This window comes from Nomascus leucogenys, chromosome 19, assembly GCF_006542625.1.
Source record: "Nomascus leucogenys isolate Asia chromosome 19, Asia_NLE_v1, whole genome shotgun sequence".
Classification (NCBI taxonomy): Eukaryota; Metazoa; Chordata; class Mammalia; order Primates; family Hylobatidae; genus Nomascus; species Nomascus leucogenys.
This window is the reverse complement of record NC_044399.1, coordinates 25,750,586-25,774,383: the sequence shown is the minus strand read 5'-3', so window position 1 is coordinate 25,774,383 and position 23,798 is coordinate 25,750,586. Positions and strand designations below refer to the sequence as shown.

Genomic DNA, 23,798 nt, shown 5'->3' with positions numbered 1-23,798 from the left:
TAAGTAAACCCTACTACAACCCCCATTTTGTGACAGAAAGGGAAAGAGAAAAGAAAGTCCATGAAGCTATGAGTCTAGATATGGAAGGGATAAAGGCTTTTATTTAATATTCTTCTGTTCTCTTTTTTTTAAGATAAGCATTTTACTTATGCATAATTCTAGTTTTATTTAAAATCTATATATACTGTTGTTCCTCAGTATCCATGGGGGATTGGTTCCAGAACCCCCCTTAGATACCAAACCTCAAGGATGCTCAAGTCCTTTACATAAAATGGTATAGTATTTATTTGCAAAGAACCTACACACATCCTCATGCATACTGTAAATCATCTCTAGACTACTTATAATACCGAATGCAACATAAATCTATGTAAATAGATGTAAATCTATGTAAACAGTTGTTCTGCTGTATTGTTTAGAGAATAATGATGAGAAAAAAAGTCTGTACATGTTCAGGATAAATGAAAGCATTGTAGGCCTAACTACATTTTCACTCAGACATTGGTTGAATCTGAGGATGTGGAACTCACAGATACCAAGGGCCAACTGTACATCAATATCTTATATAAATATATACAAATATGCAAATGCATTTCAAAAAGTCCAGAAAAATACACATCAAAATGTTAAAAGTAGTTATCTCTGGGTGGTGGAATTACAGATTTTCTTTAGACTTTTCTGTAGTTTCTGAATAAAAAATTACATGGAATATGTATTCCTTCAATAATTAATAAAAAATAGAGATTTCAAAAGTAAGAGGGACTAAGCAAATTACCCTATAGCAGAGTTGACCTTTCTGTCATTTGCTAAGCTTCAGAAAACAGAAATTTTGATAAGAATATTCAAAGCATGGAAACTCCAGGGTAGGGTAGGGTAGGATCGGGTCGGGTCGGGTAAGCCTGAGTAAGGTGTAGAACTATGGAAAGATACACGAAGCTGCAGGCAACTGGGAGCAAGGGAAAGAAAGAAGGGTCTAAGCAAGTAATGAAAGCACAAGCAAGATGGGGTGGCTCTAACAGTTCATTATTACAACTTTAAAATACAACGTAATGGTTAAGAGAACTGACTGAAGCCAGACTACGTCCAAATCCTGACTCACCCTAGCTGTATGACTTTAAGCCAATTACTCAACCATATAGGACGCGCGCGCGCACACACACCACGCACGCACACACACACACGTGCACGAACCACTTAAACCAGTGCTTGATACACAGTTAGGGGTATACCTGTGTTTGCTATTACCAATAGGGGTGGTGATACCGATGTACTGTTTCCCTCTATATAAACCATTGGACTAAAGTGCTTAGGGATCAAAGAAACATTATAACATTTCTGCCCTGATGGAGTTTAGTTTTGTAGAGAAAGCACAGGGAGCAAAAAAAATGGAGCCAAATGAGTGATCTAAATCAGGGATTGGCAAACTACAACACATGGGCCTCTAGCTAAAAATAGTTTTTCACATTTTTAAAGAGTTGTAAGGCCAGGAATGGTGGCTCACACTTGTAATCCCAGCACTTTGGGAGGCCGAGGTGGGCGGATCACCTAAGGTCAGGAGTTCGGGACCAGGCTGGCTAACATGGTGAAACCCCGTCTCTACTAAAAATACAAAAAATTAGTCCGGCATGGTGGTGTGCGCTTGTAATCCCAGCTACTCGGGAGGCTGAGGCAGGAGATCAATTGAACCCGGGAGGAGGCTGCAGTGAGCCAAGATCGCGCCATTGCACTCCAGCCTGGGCAACAAGAGCGAAACCGTCTAAAAAAAAAAAAAAAAAAGTTGTAAACAAAACAAAACAAAAGAAACAATATATAACAGAAACCAAAGTGATCCTGCAAATCCTGAACTATTTACTGTCTGGACTTTTAACAACAACAAAAAAATTTACCACTTCTTACCTAAATAATAAGTGTTACATGCAGTTAGGTGTCGAAGAAACCATTACATGGGCAGGAGGCAGGCTCTGAACTGTAAAAACCTTGTAAGATTATCAAGAATCCTTTTTGCGATTTATTCAGAAGTGGTCAGGTCATCCAGTTTCTGCTTAAAGTGCTCACAGTGATGAATACTCACTATGTAGCTTCAGCTTCAAACAGAAACCTCTCTACTCTGTCTCTATACTCCTCATTTCAGTCTTAACTTCGATGCCCCTTGTTTCCTGTCTTGCAGAGCTGTCAGTCTGGAGAGTAGTGAGACTCAGACTTATGTCTGAATGCTAGCTCTGTCACAGACTAGAAAGTGTATATATTCTAAGCTTCCCAAACTTCATCTAGAAAATGCAAATGATAATAATTTGGGGAATATGAGGACCAAACAAAAAGGTATGAAGGTGACCAGAGCACAGCAGGCTCTCAATATGACTTCCTTTTGAAACCAATCACTTTATTCCAGGACTCCAGCCCACCTTTCCAGCACAAAAACAGCTACCATGCAATGAAGAACTCTTCACTATGAGTTAGTAGACTTAGGCTCCAGTCTTATTTCTACTACATGTGGCCATGGGTAAAATCACTCTCTGATTCGTAGGCAGTTTCTTCACCGCTTAAGTGAGTTGAGGTGTGAACGACCAGATAGATAATCATTCAGATCGGAAAACCCCCGAGAGCACAGGATTACCTGGATAACCGAGCGGGATGGAGGATTGTCTCCATTGCTCCCACACTCAAGCCCCGAAAGGTCACCAGACCTAGTCTTATTCTTTACAGCAGAAATCGGGCAAACCCATGGCGCCGTCCACAATCTCTATAGACGCCAACCTGGGTACAGGCGAAGCAGGCGAAAACAACACACACTCCTACACAGACCAGGGTTACATTAAGGCCGACGCCCACACACGCCCACACACACACACCCACATCCCCACACACCCAGACTTCGTTAACTTGCGATGATAAATTAGGGCGCAGGTGACACCACTGTCCCGAGCTTCAGCTGGAACGCTAGTCCAAGTCACTGTCCTAACTGCAGCTAGCACTGCCGACCTTGTCCGAGGAGGAGTTTCCTTCCGCTCCCTCAACTCCGACTCTCCCAAGGAGGGGAGGGAGCCGGGGGCACCGGCTACACTTGCGGGGAAGGAAGTGGGATCTCGCCTTTGGGAAAGCCCGGGCGGAGAACTGAGGGCTCGCCGTCTCACCTTGGCTGATGTGCGAGCGGACTCCCACTCGGAGAAAGGTTCAGGCCCAAGTGCCAAGGCTCTGAGGGACCAAGGGGCGGGTCCTGCCAGAAAGGGCCCCTCACCCCGCGGACGGTCAGGGCCTTTCTTGAGGGCTGCCCTCCGGCCGCCTGACTGGAAAACCAGGCACTCCGCCCCCTCCTCTCCGGGTCTCCGTTCTCCCCCGGAGAAAACGACCTTTCGGCCCCGTTAGCCAGGAGCGAGGGGCAGGGCTAAGGGGCCGGCGGCCACTCGGCGTCTGCGTTTTAGTCAGGCAGTGCGCCAGGCGCCTGGCTGCCAGGCTACGGGAGGAAAAGTCCTCCGCTCGGCCGCACCCGTTAGAGGCGCTCTCCACTGCTGTCCTCTTCAGCTCAATATGGTGGCCTGCCGGGCGATTGGCATCCTCAGCCGCTTCTCTGCCTTCAGGATCCTCCGGTCCCGAGGTGAGGCCTGGCCAAGGGCATCCCAGACCTCCGGGCAGAATTCCTGCGGGGACTGGGGTGGCCCCGGAGCCGCGTCTCCCTTTCGCTGCCGCCTACCCCAGCCCGGAGACCCAGCCCTCTGTGGGGATACTGCCCTGGGACCCCGTTTCCCGTGATCTTGTGAAGGGACTGTCACTTCCCCTGTCACGACTCCTGCGGCGATTTCAGGCTTCCTAACTCCCAAACTTTCTGAGTCTGGTGCCACTCGTTCTGTCACCTTTCCGCGGGTCTCTTGCGTCGCACTTCTGGGCTCACGCCCCTCATATTTTCTTGATCTGGAATTCCAGGAGAATCGGGATCCATTCTGTCGCATCTTTGTGGCTCCACAGCACCTTGCCCCGCAACAAGAGCTGTCTTGGATGGGATTAATCAGCCTTGCAGATCACTGCTCCTCCCTGCTTGGTTCCCTCAAAACCATTTTTGTGCTTACTACCCCATTCAAGTAGGGAGCTCAACTCTTGCAGTTTCAGTAATGCCAGTGTGAACGTATAGTATTTTAAATTTCAACGGGAGGTTCTGCAACTTACTGGAAGGCACACTTTTAAAAATACACTAATAGCTCTACCTTAAGGAATAAAATGTTAGATCGTTCTGAGAACGATTTCTAATCTGATGATTCCCAGTCAGCCTGTATTAGCTAGTGTTTTTTCCCTTTCAAACTGGCAGTGAAAGGGTTAAAGTGGGTGGTTGTAGGAAACATTGCATTTTCCTTCCATTCCAAATCTGTAAAGTCAAATGTGAACAACGTTTTATTGCATGTTGTGCTTAATAAGTTACTTAATTAGAAATTTTAACTTTTAACTTAATTCGTAATATGAATTACCTCTCTTTCCTCCTCCGGAACCGCTGAAGTAGTATGCTTTTTTTAGACAAATAGCTGAAATCCCTTACTGTAAGGGGATTATTTGAATGATTGAATATTTTTCTGCTCCCTTTTTTCAACCGCTGTTTTTAGTCTCCACAAAACTGTAGCATGTATTTGCCAATTATAACATAAGCACATTATAGAACATTGAAATACTGTAAGGATTGAGGAAAGGGATGAAAAAAAAACGAATCACCCATTGTCTTACTACTCATATGCTTACCTATGGTTTAGCCTTCGGTTATGTTTCCTTACAGGTTTGGTGGTTTTTTCCCCTATTTTCACAACACTTTTGAAAAGTCACATGTGTAATTTTTATCTTACCCCTGCATTGGTTTGAAGGTATTTCTTATGAATCGGCAGCTGATGTCACTCGGAAGTGGTAGCCAGGGCACGTGGTTCTAGTCACTAACTAGCTGTGTTACTTTGGACAAATGCTTTAAACTAAATGGGCTTTATTTTCCTCATCTGCAAAATGAGTGATTGAGACGATGGATTTCATTTGCATGAGAAGTAGCATGACAGAGCAATTAAAAACATTGTTTGGGCCGGGTGCGGTGGCTCACGCCTGTAATCCCAGCACTTTGGGAGGCCCAGGCGGGCGGATCACGAGGTCAGGAGATCGAGACCATCCTGGCTAACACAGTGAAACCCCGTGTCTACTAAAAATACAAAAAATTAGCCGGGCAAGGTGGCGGGCGCCTGTAGTCCCAGCTACTCGGGAGGCTGAGGCAGGAAAATGGCGTGAGCCCAGGAGGCGGAGCTTGCAGTGAGCCGAGATCGCACCACAGCACTGCAGCCTGGTGTGCGACAGAGCGAGACTCCGTCTCAAAAAAAAAAAAAACATTGTTTGGAGTCTGACTTCTGGGTTTGGACCTGGCTCTGCCTTTTACCCTCTGGTGACCTTGGGCAATTAATTTCTGTGTTTGTTTTCTCATTTGTAAAATGGGGAATAATACCACCTTGTGTGATGGAAAGGAGATTATTTTAGATATCAAGCAGTTTTTCATGGAGTAAGCACTCAGTAAATATTATTAACTCCAGCCTGGAAGAAATACGATTGTATATATCTGAGAGTTTTTAAAAGTAATTTTTACATCTTATATGTGTAATAAAAAGCTACCAACCTAATTTTTCTGTTTTCTGTATAGAAATATATAGACACATAAATATATATTTTGCATTGTGTTTTCACCAGTAAGAAAGTATCATTCGTTGTAGTTACTGGTCCCTTAATAGCAATTTATAAATTTTGAAAAAAGTCTGGAAAGTGAATTTAGAATGACCTGCACCCTTATATTACTATTTAGACTCAATAGATCCTTCACAGTAAAAGTCCGTGCAAGGCTTTGCCAAACATTTAATGAGATTATGACCTTTGCTGGTGGATGATAAAATTCTCTTGAAAGGGGCCAGGCACGGTGGCTCATGCCTATAATCCCAGTATATTGGGAGGCCAAGGCAGGCAGATCTCTTGAGGTCTAGCCTGGCCCACATGGTGAAACCCCAACTCTACCAAAAAATACCAAAATTGGCCAGGTGTGGTGGCACACGTCTGTAATCCCAGCTACTCGGGAAGCTGAGGTGGGAGAATTGCTTGAACCCAGGAGGTGGAGGTTGCAGTGAGCCAAGATCACACCTGGATGACAGAATGAGACCATATCTCAAAAAAAAAAAATTATCTTGAAGGAGACTTGTAATTCTTGAAATTTTAAAGCATTCCTTCTCTACAAGTGCTATAAGTCTGAATGTGAATGTCAAATGAAAATCACTTCTTGACCAAAATATATTGTCTAATTCCCACTCCTATCCTAAATCTAAATTCCTAATTAGGTAAGTAGTAAAATAATTTCACAGGAGATGAATTTAGAGGCAAATACCTTAATAGATGTTTTTTTTTTTTTTTTTTTGAGACGGAGTCTCACTGTGTCACCCAGCCTGGAGTGCAATGGCACTCTCTCGGCTCACTGCAACCTCCGCCTCCCAGGTTCAAGTGATTCTCCTGTCTCAGCCTCCAGAGAAGCCGGGATTACAGGTGCCTGCCACCACACCCAGCTAACTTTTTTTTTTTTTTTTTTTTTGTATTTTTAGTAGAGATGGGGTTTCGACATGTTGGCCAGGCTGGTCTCTAACTCCCGACCTCAGGTGATCCACCCACCTCAGCTTCCCAAAGTGCTGGGATTACAGGTGTGAGCCACCGCGCCCGGCCATAGATCGTGTATTTTTAAATTTGATTCTCACTTCCTTAATCTCATCCCTTCTCCCAGCATTGAATCTTGAGAAAAGCTGTTATTACAACCGAAGTAATGTTTTCAAATTTGAAATTTGTGTTACCATAATCCAGCTCTCTTCGCTGACTGTAGTCTTATGAGGTTTTGTAGGTATTCTTGGGTTACATTACAAAGATGATTAAAAAGTGGGACAAAGGTTTCTCTCTACTTTGCTGGCACAGTAGATGTAGGCTAAAGTTCACTCAGCTGCCATAGGGTAAGCTCTGCAGTTAGGTAGTGAGTAAGGCTAGACTCCAAAAGCAAAGCTACCTTGTAGTGTGACTTGATTTAGTTGACTCTGGTTTGGAATTATTTTCGAAGTATGTTTGTGTATGTACTGGTTTTCTATTTGTTTTTTTTGTCTTGATCCTGGAGAGGTTTTGTGTATGAGTGTGTGGGCAGCATAGGTAGGTTAGTGGATAGGAGTTAAAATGGTTTAAACTGTTGGCTAATGACACTAACCTGTCGTCTCAAATATTTGATCTTTAAAACGGCAACCCAGTGGGGCACAGTGGCACATGCCTGTAATCCCAGCTACTCCAGAAGATTACTTGAGTCCAGGAGTTCAAGACCAGCCTGGGCAACATAGGGAGACCTTGTCTCAAAGAAAAAAAATGTTTTTGAAACATTGCAACCCATGCTCACTCTATTTCCTTTTTTTGCTTAGGTGCTTATTTTCTAACATATTTGTGTTTCTCAGTTTTTCCCTCCCAGCTTGCATTCCCAATCAGTTCATTCCCACTCTAATCCACTTTACCCTGTTTTGCTAGAATTACCTATCCCCTGCCTCCCTTCCTACTGGAATTTCTACTTTGCAGGAAAACTTTTTCTACGCCAGGCCTATTTTCACTTTTCATTTATCTTCACTGAGTAGGAACTGATTCTTCCCAGATATCATATCCCCTGCTGACCTGGAATGTAAGCTCCACCAAGACAGGGATTTTTGTCTTTTTTGTTCACCCTGAGTGCCTTGCTGTACTCCAAGTGCCTAGAACCGTGAATGGCACATGGAGGTCACAATATATATTTTTTGTTGAGTGAATAACAGATTATGTTGGAAGAAATTACAATGTGGTTGGCGAAACACCTGCCACAGATGCAGCAGTTAGAGGACAAAACAGTAAATAATAAAATAAAAATGCAGGCAAGGAAAGGAAAGATCACTGTAGACAGAATCTGAAGATGAGGTTTTGTGGAAAAGATTGGAGTCATGATGCATATATAAAGAAGGAAGAGTGGTAAATACAGATGACACAGATTTCAAATGATGGAAAAGCAAAGCAGGAAACATACTATTAGTCAAGTAGAGGCACTGGGGATTGAGGAGATGGCTGGCTTCTCCCATCTTAAAACACTGAAGTTCACTTGTAAGAGACTTGTTCACAGTCACACAGCTAGTAAATAAACCTGATGGTTGAACACAAGTCCTTTGCCTTTGCACTAAGTGGGCTGGCTTCGATTGCTTAAAGAAGAAATGCAGGCAGAACCTGAAATCACCCCATTCTGCTTCTGGTGCTAACCACAGTTTTCTTTCTTTTTTTTTTTTTTAATATGTCACCTTGCCTTTCCAACCAGTATAAAGCTGCTATTTTTTGTGCCTTCTCTTCCCTTTCTGTAAGGAACTTGGGGATAAAGAGAAAATATGGAGGCAGCAAGAGCCTTGGCTACCTACTGATGGTCCTCCCCTATTCCACTCCCCCATCACTGGGTTCTCCAGTCAGTAGTTCCCATGTGCCTCTTACATTGCTATCTCTTTGGTTCTCTTTGCTTCCCTCTTCCCTTTTGTGATTACAGTGGGCCCACCTGGATAATCCATGATAAACTTTATTAAGGCCAACTGATTAGCAACCTTAATCCCCCTTTGCTGCATAACCTAACATATTCACAGGTTCTGGGGATGTCGATCCCTTTGTGGGGGCCAGTCTTCCTCTTTTAGTATCCAAATAATCATCTGACCTAACAATTGAAATGGAAAAAATATGGCAGTAGTCATATGGCCTAGAATACATTGTACATATTTGGGGTTTTTGTTGTTGTTATTATTGTAAATTACAGCTTTGTTATATATAAAAGGTACTACAGAAATTGTTTTGCAAATTAATTTTGAAATGTCTTTTCTTACAGGTTATATATGCCGCAATTTTACAGGGTCTTCTGCTTTGCTGAGTAAGTTTAATTTCTTTTTAATATGTATGCTTACATTGCTTTTTGATGTTGCAATAAATATGTTTACAAATAAATCTTTCTTTTCTTTTTAGCCAGAACCCATATTAACTATGGAGTCAAAGGGGATGTGGCAGTTATTCGAATTAACTCTCCCAATTCAAAGGTATCTCATTTAATTTGCAGTTTTTTTCTACTAACCACATTATGAATCTAGTCCTGAATGGGAAAGATATATCCCATATTTCCCCAAATCTACCAATCTGGCAGTAATCTTATATGAATTTACAGTTTCGATAGTTATGTTAAACTTTGACAGATTGCCAAGGGAGCCAGTTTTCTAAAGCAGAGGTTCTTGTGTAAGAATTCCTCTTGTTGACCTTAGGTGCCACTAGCCTCGTGGTTATAGTGTAGAATGAGGAGGTGACTTATTAGAGAAGAACCAGAGTACAAGCTTTGTTTATAAGACTCAAAATTTGCCTACCCATCTTAAATAGGAGGTTGTTAATCCATTTTCTTCATTACTTGCCTGACATAAGTCACTATTCATAGTAAGTTGGCTGGGTGAAATGTGAATACTTGGCTCTTAAGCTTCCTGAGGGATCTGAATGACTCAATGCAATTCACATATTGGAAATCAAGTTCTGTTCAAATTGAAACTTCATTTGTTTTTGGCAGCTTCAATAAAGTGTGTAACAGTAATCCATTCTTTTGCCAAGAAGAGCTTTATTGTGAGAGTCCATGCTTTTCCCCCTTCTAAATTTGGTGTATTCTTACTTTAAAAATCTTGTAGCCAGGCCGGGCACTGTGGCTCACACCTATAATCCCAACACTGGATGGCCGAGCCAGGAGGATCGCTTCAGCCCAGGAGTTTGAGACCACCCTGGGCAACATAGCAAGACCTTGTCTCTGTAAAAAATAAAAAATAGTTGGGTATGGTGATGTTCACCTGTAGTGCTAGCTACTCTGGAGGCTGAGGCGGAAAGATTACTTAAGCCTAGGAATTCAAGGTTACAGTGAGCTGTGATTGCACCACTGCACTCCAGCCTGGGCCACAGAGCAAGACCTTGTCTCTCTAAAAAAACAACAACAAACTTATAGCCAGAGGCTTAGATGTAATAAGACCTAGATGGAAGCAGTTGACAACTTTCACAAATTAAGGTAAATAAAAGCCATTCCCCTTTACTAGAGTAAATTTTAGCACCCACTAACCAATGATTCAAGCTTAAGATATTTTTTCAGAATTTTCTTAGGTCGGACATTTTTCCTGAACACAAAAGTAATATATGTCAATGGTAGAACATTTTTAACTATAAAAAATTTTAAAGAAGAAAATAATAACCATTCATAATTCAAACCCAAAGATAACCACATTTTTTTCTTGGTATCTTCCATGGGATAATCACATGTAATTCAGTTTCAATGAATAATATTTACAAAGCTAAGATCATACTATATGGTTTTTTTTGAAGATAGGGTCTCATTCTGTTGCCTAGGCTGGAGTGCAGTGGCACAGTCACAGGTCACTGCAGCTTCAGCCTTCCCAGGCTCAGGTGATCCTCCCACCTAAGCCTCCTGAGTAGCTGGGACTATAGGCATGTGCTGCCAGGCCAGGCTAATTTTTGTATTTTCTGTAGAGGCAGGGTTCCATTATGTTGCCCAGGCTGGTCTCGAACTCGTGAGCTCAAGTGATCCGCCCGCCTTGGCCTCCCAAAGTGCAGGGATTACAGGGATGAGCCACCATTCCTGGCCTATATGTCTTATTTGTATTTCATTTTTTTCTTAACGTTATACAGATTTTTTCCATGCCAATAAATGTTTGTAGACCTATTTGTTTATAGCCTACATATGATTCAAACTCTGAGGATGACCCTGAGTTCCTCCTTTGAGAAGACCTATTTTTAAAGGAAGGGGTGCTTATAGTGGGCCAAAGCTGCCTGAATAGAAAGCTACTGACTTGCTGGGAGAATGGTATTTCTTACTCTCTTCTAACAGTATATTTCTGCTGGATAAGTATATTTCTTATAATTAAAATAGCATTTGATGGTGGTATGTACATCCGGTGCTTCAAATTTAAACCCTTACCTGTATATATTTCCCTTTGGCAGGTAAATACACTGAGTAAAGAGCTGCATTCAGAGTTCTCAGAAGTTATGAATGAAATCTGGGCTAGTGATCAAATCAGAAGTGCCGTCATTATCTCATCAAAGCCAGGCTGCTTTATTGCAGGTGCTGATATCAAGTAAGTTTTAGGAAACTTGAAGTCACCTTTTATCTTGGTTAATAGTGCGTTTCTTAGGCCTAATAATTTCTCCTTTTAAAAGAAAGTAGAAGTGCTGGGCACAGTGACACAGCCCTGTAAAATTGAAAATGTACATATCAGGCTGGGTGTGGTGGTTCTTGCCTGTAATCCCAGCACTTTGGGAGGCCAAGGCAGGTGGATCACATGAAGCCAAGAGCTCAAGACCAGCCTGGCCAACATGGTGAAACCCTGTCTCCACTAAAAATACAAAAATTAGGCATGGTGGCACACGCTTGTAATCTCAGCTATTCAGGAGGCTGTGGCACGAGAATCCCTTGACCCTGGGAGGCAGAGGTTGCAGTGAGCCGAGGTCGCACCACTGCACTCCAGCCTGGGTGACAGAGTGAGACTGTCTTTAAAAAAGAAAGTGTATATATATATATATATATATATATATATATATATATACACACACACACACACACACACAGTATATATATATACACACACACAGTATATATATATACACAGACACACATATATATACACACACACACATCATGTGATCTAGAGAAATCTCACCCCTTGTTTATAAGAACCAGTGTACAAGGATGTTTGGTCCGTATAGTGTAAAATGATGAAGAATTTAAAACCAAATGTCAGTCAGTAGGAAAGTGGGTAAGTAAAATGTGGACTATTCACACAATAGAATACTACAAAACAGGTAAAAGGAATTAACTAGATCCACAATATGATGTTAGAACTCAAAAACATAAGGTTAAGTTAAAACAAAAGCAAATTGCAGAATGTTTCATACAGTATATAGTTTCTATAAATGTTTTAAAACCAAACATGGAATAATTATTGATACTATTTATAGACACAATCGTAGTTGGTCTGGAAGGAGACACTACAAACATGAAGATGGCTGCTTCGGGGAAATGAAGTGGGTGGTAGGACTTGATTGTTAAAGGCAGCTTTACAGATGCAGCTAGTATTTTCTTTTCCTCTGCTAAATGGTGGAATGTGTGCTTACATTAACTTAGAATTGTTTACACATACATAAAGAGGGGAAATGATATTTTAGTGTCAGTTTAATAGGTTAAAATGTTGTCAATTCCATTAAAATATGGGTATTTGTTATGTTATTTGTGTTTTAGACAATGATAGCCAGCATTGTAGGTTTAGTAATTTGTACTGAAAGCGTAATTATTTATGTGTAGTAATCAGTCTCTTGTTAGACACAAATAATTCAGCTAGAAGAAAAACCACTTGATAAGATAATTTTGCATCTTCTAAAAAATCAACATTAAACAGAACATTTATAAAGTCTAAAAAGACACTGATGTACCTGGCAGTAGCTACCTATATCCAGAGGAAAATACATGTAGCTTCTATGAGGCCAGCTGAGCAACTCTCAGTGTATAAAATTACAGAATATACTAGTTATCCTTGGTCAGAAGTACAAAATCCATATCCTAAATGTGTTCACAAAGTAGCAAATGAAACAAACTGAAATTAAAGGACATCATTGCACCCGATCATTTTTATTTACTTATTTATTTTTGAGACGGAGTCTCCCTCTGCCGCCCAGGCTGGAGTACAGTGGTGCGATCTCAGCCCACTGCAACCTCCACCTCCCGGGTTCCAGTGATTCTCTTGCCTCAGCCTCCTGAGTAGCCAGGACTACAGGAATGCACCACCATGCCCAGCTAATTTTTGTATTTTTAGTAGAGATGCAGTTTCACCATGTTGACCAGGCTGGTCTCGAGCTCCTGACCTCAGGTGATCCACCTGCCTTGGCCTCCCAAAGTGTTGGGATTACAGGCATGAGCCACCATGCCTGGCCTACCTGGTCATTTTTAATCATTAGGGGGATCTGTTAAAATGTTTTAGATTTCTCTGAACAACTTGGAAGCTTTTCTTTTGTCATTTTTATTGCTGTTTACCTGATAGTGAAATGTTTAATCTGATAGTGAAGTAATTTACCAAAGATGATTTTCCCTTGTACCAAGCTTTATAATTTAATGATTTATTACAGAAGTAAAAATAAATTATGCAACACATTTATGTTTTCTGGGTCCAGAATTTTTTTTTTTTTTTTTGAGATGGAGTCTCGCTCTGTTGCCCAGGCTGGAGTGCAGTGGCACGATCTCGGCTCACTGCAAGCTCCGCCTCCTGGTTTCACACTGTTCTCCTGCCTCAGCCTCCCTAGTAGCTGGGACTACAGGCACCCGCCACTACGCCCGGCTAATTTTTTGTATTTTTAGTTAAACTTCACCGAAGTTTAACACTCTTTATGGAGAGATGATGTTGCTGCTATTGTGCTATTTGAAGCAAAATCGTTCTTAACCTTCTGAGTATTTGAAGATTCATCACCAAATATTGGTGCATGATAGGATAAGTGTATAGTGAATAAGTATTGAACCAAATAAGTTATAGTTTTGTCTTTTTCTCTGTTCTCTACTTTTATGGATAATGCAGCATGTTAGCCGCTTGCAAGACCCTTCAAGAAGTAACACAGCTATCACAAGAAGCACAGAGAATAGTTGAGAAACTTGAAAAGTCCACAAAGCCTATTGTGGCTGCCATCAATGGATCCTGCCTGGGAGGAGGACTTGAGGTATAGATATTCTAAAGTTATGGAGACACTGTCCAACTCATTGGTAGCATTCATCAGCTGTAAACCCTTAGGCTACTGCTTTGCCTGGAAAAAGTTTCTGGAGGAGAATCAGCTTTGTTTTTTGTTTTTTGCTTTGAGACGGAATTTTGCTCTTGTCTCCCAGGCTGGGGTGCAATGGCACGATCTTGGCTCACTGCAGCCTCCGCCTCCTGGCTTCAAACAATTCTCCTGCTTCAGCCTCCCCAGTAGCTGGGATTACAGGTGTGCATCACCATGCCCAGCTAATTTTTGTATTTTTAGTAGAGATGGAGTTTCACCATGTTGGTCAGGCTGGTCTCAAACTCCTGACCTCAAATGATCCTCCTGCCTCGGCCTCCCAAAGTGCTGGGATTACAGGTGTGAGCTACCGTGCCTAGCTAGCTTTGTTTTTAGTTATCAAACTTCTGGATAGGTGTTAATCCTTAATCCACATGACACAGAGCAAGTGGCACAGAGCAAGTAAATGAAAGTGTGATGTTTTCATTTGAACTGCATCTCTAATGTCCTTTTCAGTTGTAAAAATCTGGTTCAAGTTTGCAGGGCAAAGATTCAGAAGTGTGATCTAGGCTCTTAAGTTACTTAAGTCTGGTTGAGATACACAAAGCATAATATAAGTGCTTTGTCAGTAGTAAAGATGGTAAATAATAGAAGATTTGAAAGGAGATGCTTACTAGACCCAAACATGTAGGAAAAAAAAAGAAGGGGAAAAGGAAACATTCGTTGAGCACTTTTCACATGCTGAACTCTGTGCCAGACACTTTCACATATGCAGTCATTTACCACATAACGTTTCAATGACCAGTTGCATATACGACAGTGGTTGTATAAGACTGTAACACTACATTTTTCTATACCTTTTCTGTGTTTAGATACAGAAATGCTTATCACTTTGCCACAGTTGCCTACAGTATTCAATAGTCACATGCTGTCCAGGTTCGTAGCCCCTTAGGACAGGGGTCCCCAATCCCCAGGCCATAGCCTGTTGGGAACTGGGCCCCACAGCAGGAGGTGAGCAGTGGGCGAGTGAACATTACCGCCTGAGTTCCACCTCCTGTCATATCAACAGTGGCATTAGATTCTCATAAGAGCTGGAACCCTGTTGTGAACTGCACATGAGAGAGATCCAGGTTGCCCACTCCATTGGCCTCTAATGCCTGATGATTTGAAGTGGAACAGTTTCATCCTGAAACCACTCCCTCCCACCCCACCCCCAGTTCTTGGAAAAATTGTCTTCCACAAAATCAGTCCCTGGTGTTAAAAAGGTTGGGGACTGCTGGACTAGGAGCAACAGGTTATCCCATATAGCCTAGAAGTGTAGCAGGCTCTGCCATCTGGGTTTGTGTAATTACACTCTACGATGTTCACACAACAACAAAATTGCCTAATAACACATTTCTCAGAACATATCCCCCTCATTATGTGACACATGACTATATTAATTAAGAAAACCTGTGCCTGGTCCCAAACTATAAGCAGAATTTGATTAACCAGAATATGGAGGGAAAAACAATTCCACATATGGTATGGTGTGAGCAAAGGCAAAAGCAAAGCCAACTAGGACACCATAAGTAGACGTGCTTGATTGGAGAGTCCAGGGCTTTTTAACCTGGGGTCCATATAAAATTGTGTGTGCATTTTTCTCTTGAGAGTTTCTCTAGCTTTCAGTAGATTTTTTAGGAAATCTACGGCCCAAAAAGAGGTTAGTAAATTAGAGGAAAAGTATGAAAAAAGGCTAAAAAGGTAAATTCTAGAAATTATTAAATGCCAGCCTAAGGAATTTCAGTTTATTCTGTGAGCGCATTCCTGCTTTATAAGTAATCTTTAGACCCTTATCCATCTCAAGTTGCTACTAAGTTACATTTTCTAACATTCTAATTTTCTTTCATTTGTTCAAAGCTTGCCATTTCATGCCAATACAGAATAGCAACAAAAGACAGAAAAACAGTCTTAGGTACCCCTGAAGTCTTGCTGGGAGTCTTACCAGGAGCAGGAGGCACACAAAGGCTGCCCAAAATGGTGAGTCTAACATCCCCTTTGTGAACCTATATGCCCTCTTTAAATCTGTTTTCTTGTATAAAATGCACAATATGGGCATTCATTGTAGAGTTAAAAAACAAAATAAAATATGAGTGTACAGGGTCAATGACAGACTTTATTCCTGGTACTTATTTTTTCAATTCCACGGAATTTTTTTTTTTTTTTTTTTTTTTTTTTTTTTCAGACAAAGTCTCGCTCTGTAGCCCAGGCTAGAGTGCAGTAGCGGGATCTCAGCTCACTGCAACCTTCTCCTCCCAGGTTCAAGTGATTCTGCTGCCTCACCCTCCCCAATAGCTGGAATTACAGGCGTGCACCATTGCACCCAGCTAATTTTTTATATTTTTTAGTAGAGATGGAGTTTCACCATGTTGGCCAGGCTGGTCTTGAACTCCCGACCTCAGGTAATCCTCCCGCCTCAGCCTCCCAAAGTGCTAGGACAACAGGCGTGAGCCACCACGCCTGGCCTGATTCCACAGAATTATTGATCAAGGTCCTTTGTTAGTCTCTGAGGAAGGATAAAGATAACTAAGATGCATGTCTTGCTTTTCTGGAGCTTATGGTTTAATTGGTTCCTTTTCCACCTAGTACTGTCTTAATAGTTTTTCAAAACCATGACTCATATTAATATTTCATAACATATATAAGAGGCAGACCTTTTCCCTCATTGTCTGATTTGGATGTTCTCATTGCTGTGTTGTATGGAACCAAAAGAGGCTCAGCAGGCTTTGAATTCCAAGGAGAAGGGAAGGACAGTCAGACCTGGATGCTGTAGAGCAATCTTAATGTCAACTCAAGGGCCCACTGAACCTCACAGCTTCTGGCACTTTAGATTCCTCAGTGAAAACAAGGCTCAACAGAAATACTCTTTGCAGGGAAGTTGATCTCAATTGAGCACAAAAGAAAACAAGGTTTATGGTGTTAATTTTCTAATAATAATAATGTGCTTTCCTTCATAGGAATGTCAAAAGGATTTATTGAAAGAATGAATATGCATATATGTGTATCAAAAATATTTGCTGAGTTTCTTTCTTCTTTTTTTTTCTTAAACTATAGCTGGTATTTGAATGTTGCTAGAAGCCATTCTTCTAGTATGCCATATAAGCAGCCCTAGCTAAGTTCTATTTTTGTTAAGCTTAAAATTCTTTTTAAAGACTTTGTCAAAACTATCAGGTTTCTCAGAGTCTTTGCTAGTTTCAATATGAGAATTTTATTTTATTTTATTTTTGGGACAGAGTCACTCTTGTTGCTCAGACTGGAGTACAGTAGCGTGATCTCGGCTCACTGCAACCTCCACCTCCGGATTCAAGCAATTCTTGTGCCTCAGCCTCCCGAGTAGCTAGAATGACAGGTGTGCCCCACCACACCCAGCTAATTTTTTGTATTTTTAGTAAAGACAGGATTTCACCATGTCAGGCCAGGCAGGTCTCAAACTCCTGACCTCAGGTGACCCTGCTGCCTTGGCCTCCCAAAGTGCTGGGATTACAGGTGTGAGCCACCGTGCCTGGCCAGAATTTTAAATATTATATAAATGATAGAAAAAAAACCCTCAGAATAACAGAAATGTACAATTTTAGGAAACACGAAATTCTTTACCTTATTAGTATAAGAATCCTATATATTGAATTAAGAGATACAGACATTTTTGCTTCAGCTAGAGGTATCTAATCCCCAAAGTTACCCAAGTGTGTATCAGTATATTAAATATAACTTATCTATGCTATTGACAAATAGCATAAACATATGGCTTGACTTTTCTCATTTTAATATTTGTTCATTTGATGATTTGTAAACTATATAATTATCACCCTGATTTTTTTCCCCCTATATTCTCATCCTTGCTTGCCTGTTAGGTGGGTGTGCCTGCTGCTTTGGACATGATGCTGACTGGTAGAAGCATTCGTGCAGACAGGGCAAAGAAAATGGGACTGGTTGACCAATTGGTGGAACCCCTGGGTAAGTGTTAGCACATCTCAGAGTCGGGCCTTATAAAGTTACTTATTTTCTTAAAGAGTTAACCTCTTAGGCCAGGCACGGTGGCTCAACACCTGTAATCCCAGCACTTTGGGAGCCTGAGGCGGGAAGATCACTTAAGGTCGGGAGTTTGAGACCAGCCTTGCCAACATGGTGAAACCCTGTCTCCACTAAAAATGATTAGCCGGGTGTGGTGGCGCAAACCTGTAGTCCCAGCTACTTGGGAGGCTGAGGCAGGAGGATTGCTTGAACCTGGTGGGGCTGAGGTTGCAGTGAGCCAAGATCATGCCATTGCGCTCCAGCCTGGGCAACAGAGCCAGACTCCCATCTCAAAAGAAAAAACAGTTAACCTCCTGAATATCACAGGAAGCACAGAGTGAAGCTCAAACTCTTAAGAAATGAGTCATTATTCTAAGGAAGGAAGTTTTCTAAAATAACTAATACTAAATCATTTTCAACATCACCCTGATTTTTATTTTGCTTTATAATTAGAACATTAGGAGTACAGAATTCAGTCAAATCATTATTTTTGGTTCTTAAATTACCTGTATCATTATCCATGCATAACCTTCCTTCAGTTTCTTGTGTCTGTTTTAGTAATATAATAAATGAAACAACCAACCTGAGAATATTAACAATAATTGACATCTACTGATGGGCTACTTCCTCCCATTCAGTTTCTTTGCCTCCCTTTATCCAAAGAAGCCACTATTCTGACTTGGCTGTTCATCACCCTCTTATATTTATTGAAAATCAGCATTATTTAGATATTATTTACATAATAGTAAATGTATTAATTTTGTGTGTGTGTGTGTGTGTGCGTGCATGTTGGGGTCTCACTCTGTTGCTCAGACTGGAGTATAGTGGTGTGAATATAGCTTGTTGCAACCTCAACTTTTTGGGCTCAAATGATCTTCCCACTTGTGCCCCCCGAGTAGCTGAGACCACAGGCATATGCTGCTACACCAGCTAATTTTTTATTTTTTGTAGAAACGAGATCTCACTCTGTTGTCCAAGCTAGTCTCAAACTCCAGGCTCAAGTAATCCTCCTCCCTCAGCCACCCAAAATGCTGAGATTACAGGTGTGAGCCACTGTGTCTGATGAAATTGACCAACTTTTAATGTATAATGTGAGTTTTGAAAATGTGTATAGCTGTGTAAACACTGCCACAATCCAAAAGTAGCCGTGCATGGTGGCTCACACCTATAATCATAGCACTTTGGGAGGCTGAGATGGGAGAACTGCTTGAGGCCAGGAATTCAAGACCAGCCTGGACAACAGAGCAAGATCCCATCTCTTAAAAAAGAATTTTTTTTTTTTTTCAATTAGCTGGGTATCATAGTGTATACCTGTAGTCTCAGCTAGTCAGGAGGCTGAGGCAGGAATATTGTTTGAGCCCAGAAGTTCAAGGCTGTAGTGAGCTATGATCACACCACTGCACTCCAGCCTGAGCAACAGAGTGAGATGCCATCTTTTAAAAAAAAATTTTTGAACATTTCTGGTATGTAGCTTGTTTTCATCTTAGTTCACTTAGCATAATGCTTTTGAGATGCATCCATACTGTTGCATATATCAGCAGTTTGTTCCTTCTTATTGCTGAGTGTTACTCCATTGTAGAAATGTACCATAGTTTGTTTATCCATTCACCAAATGATGAGCATTTGAGTTGTTTCTAATTTAGGGCTATTCTGAATAAAACTGCTATGAACATTCATCTTTAAGTCTTCATGTGTGCGTGACTGGGCGTGGTGGCTCAACCTCTAATCCCAGCACTTTGGGAGGCTGAGGCAGGCTGATCACCTGAGGTCAGGAGTTCAACACCAGCCTGACCAACATGGCGAAACCCCGTCTTTACTAAAAATACAAAAATTAGCTGGGTGTAGTGGTGTGCACCTGTGGTCCCAGCTACTCGGGAGGCTAAGGTAGGAGAATCGCTTGAACCCAGGAGGTGGAGGTTGCAGTGAGCCAAGATTGCGCCACTGCACTCCAGCCTGGGTGACAGAGCGAGACTGTCTCAAAAAAAAAAAAAAAAAAGTCTTTATGTGGACAAATGTTTCATTTCTGTTGGGTAAGTACTGAAGAGTGGATTGGCTAGTCCGTATAACAGATATATATTAGCTTTTGAAAAAAAAAAGTTTAGCCTGAGCAACATAACAAGACTCTGTCTCAACAAAATAAAAAGTTTTAACTAGTTGGGTGTGGTGGCACATGCCTGTAGTCCTGGCTACTAGGGAGGCTAAGGCAGGAGGATTGCTTGAACCCAGGAGTTTGAAGTCACATTGAGCTATGATGGGGCCACTGCACTCCAGCCTGGGTGACAGAGGGAGACCTTATCTCTGGGAAGAAAAAAAAAATTTAGAGATGAGACTTTGAGTCTTGCTATGTCACCCAGGCTGGCCTCAGACTCCAGGGCTCAAACAATCTTCCTGCCTCAGCCTCCCAAGAAGCCGGGATTACGAGCCACGTGCCACTAGCATGTGCTAAGTATGTGTTTGCTTTTCTGTCAGACTGTTTTCCCAAAGTGGTTATACTCTTTTGCATTCCCACGAGCAGTGTATGAGAGTTCTAGGTACCAACCACTTTGCATGGTCAATCTTCTTAATTTTAGACATTGTAACAGGAATGTAGTAATGGTTCTTTTTTTTTTTTTTTTTTTTTTTTTTTGAGACACAGTCTCACTCTGTTGCCCAGGCTGGAGTGCAGTGGAACAATTTTGGCTCACTGCAACCTCTGCCTGCCAGGTTCAAGCGATTCTCCTGCCTCAGCGTCCCAAGTAGCTGGGACTACAGGCGCCCACCACCATGTCCAACTAATTTTTGTATTTTTAGTAGAGATCGGGTTTTACCATGTTGTCAGGGCTGGTCTCAAACTCCTGACCTCAAGTTATCCACCCGGCCTCCCAAAGTGCTGAGATTACAGGCGTGTGCCACCACACCCAGCTGGAATGTAGTCATATTTCATTGTGATTTTTATATTACCCTAATTACCAAAGATATTGAATATCTGTATATCTTACTTGATAAAGAAGCATCTGTTCAAATTTTTTGCCCATTTTCTTGGACTGAGTTGTTTTTCCTATTATTGAGTTTTCAGAGTTCTTTATATATTAGGATATGAGTCCTTTATCAAATATATGATTTGCAAATATTTCCTTACAGTCTGTGGCTTATCTTTTCACTATATAAGAGCAGAAATTCTTAATTTTAATGAAGTCTGGCTTATCAAGTTTCTCTTTTATGGATCATGCTGTTAGTGTGGTATCTAAAAAATATTTCTCTAACTCAAGATCACTAAGATTTTCCTGTATACTTTCTTCTAGAAATTTTCTAGTTTTAGCTCTTACATTTTGGTCTGTGATCCATTTGAAGTATTTATGGATCATTCTATTAGTGTGAGATCTAAAAAGTATTTTTCTAACTCAGTATCACTAAGATGTTCCTGTATACTTTCTTCTAGAAATTTTCTAGTTTTAGCTCTTACATTTTGGTCTGTGATTCATTTCAAGTTTGTATATGGTGTGAGGTAAGGATTGAGGGCCTTTTCTTCCCTTTTTGCATATGAGTATCCAAATGTCCTGGCACCATTTGTTGAGAAGACTATTTCCTCAGTGAACTACTTTGACCCCTTGATCAAAAATCAACTGATCTTATCTGTTTGGGCCAATTGGATTTCCTATTCCTAGTTATCTATATGTCTTTTGTTAAACCAATACCACACTGTCTTGATTATTGTATTTTTATAGGGAATCCTGAAATTAAGCAGTATAAGTCCTCCAACTCAGGTCTCTTGTTTCAAAATTATTTTGCTCATACTAGTTCCTTTGCATTTGTGTATAAATTTTATAATCATTTTCTCCATATCTACAAAAATACCTGCTAGGATTTTTATTGGAATTGCATTGAATCAGTATATAAATTTGGGGAGAATTATAGCTTAAAAATATTGAGTCATTTCATCCATGAACATGGTAAAGTTCTCTGTTTATTTAGGTCTTTAAATTTCTCTCAGCAGTGTTTGGTACTTTTCAGTGAGTAGATCTTGAACACATTTTGTTAAATTTATGCCTAGGTATTTCATACTTGTAGGCTGTTTTACTTTTTTAACTTTAATTTCTCACTAGAATATAGAAATACAAAGATTTTTGGACATGGACCTTGTATCTTGTGGTTTAGCTAAATTCATTTACTAGTTCGAGTAGCCTTTTTTTTTTTTTGATAGATTCCTGAGGATTTTCTACATAGATAAATTATGTTGTCTATAAGTAAAGACAGTTTGGCTTCTTTCTTTCCAATATAGATGCCATTTATTTCTTTTTCTTGACTTACCACAATGTCTAAGACCTTTGTACAATATTGGATAGAAGTCATGAGAACAAGTATTGTCAACTTGTTCCCAGTCTTAGGAGGAAAGCATTCAGTATTAAGTATGATGTTAGTTGTAGGTTTTTCATGTGTGCTCTTTATCAGGTTTGCTGAGAATGAGTATTGAATTTTGTCATGCCTTTTCTCCATCTACGGAGATAATTGTGGGGTTTTTTTTTTCTTTTTTAGTCTATTAATAATGTCAGTCACATTGATTTTTGAATATTGAACTAGCCTTGCTTCTTGGAATAAACTCCATTTTGTTGTCATATAGTATAAAGGATTTTTATGTCGTCATGAGGGATAAAGTCTCAAGGATAATTTTCTTATGATATTTTTGCATGGTGTTGGCATCAGGATAATGCTGGCTTCATAAAATGAATTGAGAAGTGTTCTCTCCTCTCTTTTTTTTTTTTTTTTTTTTTTTTTGTTAGACGGAGCCTCACCCTGTCGCCAGGCTGGAGCGGTGCAGTGGCGAGATCTTGGGCTAATTTTTGTATTTTTAGTAGAAACGGTGTTTCATCATGTTGGCCAGGATGGTCTCAATCTTCTGACCTCATGATCCACCTGCCTCAGCCTCCCAAAGTGCTGGGATTACAGGTGTGAGCCACTGTGCCTGGCCTCCTTTTATATTTTCTGGAAGATTTTATGTAGAGTTGCTATTATTTCTTAAATACTTGATAGAATTAATCAGTAATTCCTGGGCTCCTAGTTTTCTTTGTTGGGAAAATTTTACTTATGAATTCAATTAATAGATATAGGGCTATTCAGGTTCTCCATTCTAAAGTAAGCTATAGTAGTTGTGTCTTTCAAATAATTTGTTCATTTCATCTATTAACAATTTGCCAAATGTATTGCAATAAAGCTGTTCATAATACTTGTCATTTTAATGTTTTTATACTCTATACTGATGTCTCCTCATTCATTCCTGATATTGATAGTTTATCAGCTGATAGGACTTTAATCACTTATAAAATACCTTCATAGTAACATCTAGGTTAATGTTTATTGAATAACTGGGCTGTAGCCTAGCCAAGTTGATGTATCTGAAGACTATCATACTCCACCCCTTGTCTATTTGACACCCATACACATCTCCTAAAGCCATACTTAGTCTTCAAATAAAGGCAATGACAAGAGTCATACTTTATCCTGACATAATGCAATTCTCCTTTATACAACCAAAAATACACTAATCCTTTCCCTAGAAGAGGATGCAGAGCCCTTGGGTGAAATTCACTCTTCTCTCATATTCTGTAACATAAATGCTATGATATAAAGTTAACTGTTATGGATACATCTTATATTAGATGATAAGGAGATAGAGAAGAAACACAAATATTTGGTTAATTATATACATTCATAACAAAATAAAGAAACCCTCATAAATAGTACAGTATTCATTACTGTATTCAGAAATGAATATTTATAATATTTCCAGATCAGTATTCAGCTGATCTGGAAAGAGAACTGAGCTATCAAATATCAGAGTAAATAATTAAACAACCCAAAAGGAAAGTAACAGTGGAGCCTTTATTCACTTAATATGATAATTTACACAAAAGGCTAAAACCAGAGAAAGTGCCAGCTCCTCC

General features: G+C 40.5%; 2 protein-coding genes across 2 annotated transcripts in view; one reads left to right on the top strand and one right to left on the bottom strand.

Moving 5' to 3' along the window:
• Positions 1 to 3,296, bottom strand: part of HADHB (hydroxyacyl-CoA dehydrogenase trifunctional multienzyme complex subunit beta) — a 44,801-nt gene extending 41,505 nt beyond the window's left edge. The window contains exon 1 of the mRNA XM_003270605.4: positions 3,132 to 3,296. The gene's annotated coding sequence lies outside the window, so the exon portion shown is untranslated. The remainder of the gene's footprint in view (positions 1 to 3,131) is intronic.
• Positions 3,297 to 3,474: 178 nt separating this feature from the next.
• Positions 3,475 to 23,798, top strand: part of HADHA (hydroxyacyl-CoA dehydrogenase trifunctional multienzyme complex subunit alpha) — a 54,584-nt gene continuing 34,260 nt past the window's right edge. The window contains exons 1-7 of the mRNA XM_003270602.4: positions 3,475 to 3,592; positions 8,891 to 8,932; positions 9,025 to 9,095; positions 11,038 to 11,171; positions 13,656 to 13,794; positions 15,730 to 15,849; positions 17,721 to 17,823. Of these exons, the coding sequence (XP_003270650.1) occupies positions 3,526 to 3,592; positions 8,891 to 8,932; positions 9,025 to 9,095; positions 11,038 to 11,171; positions 13,656 to 13,794; positions 15,730 to 15,849; positions 17,721 to 17,823 (676 nt within the window). The 5' untranslated portion in view covers positions 3,475 to 3,525. The remainder of the gene's footprint in view (positions 3,593 to 8,890; positions 8,933 to 9,024; positions 9,096 to 11,037; positions 11,172 to 13,655; positions 13,795 to 15,729; positions 15,850 to 17,720; positions 17,824 to 23,798) is intronic.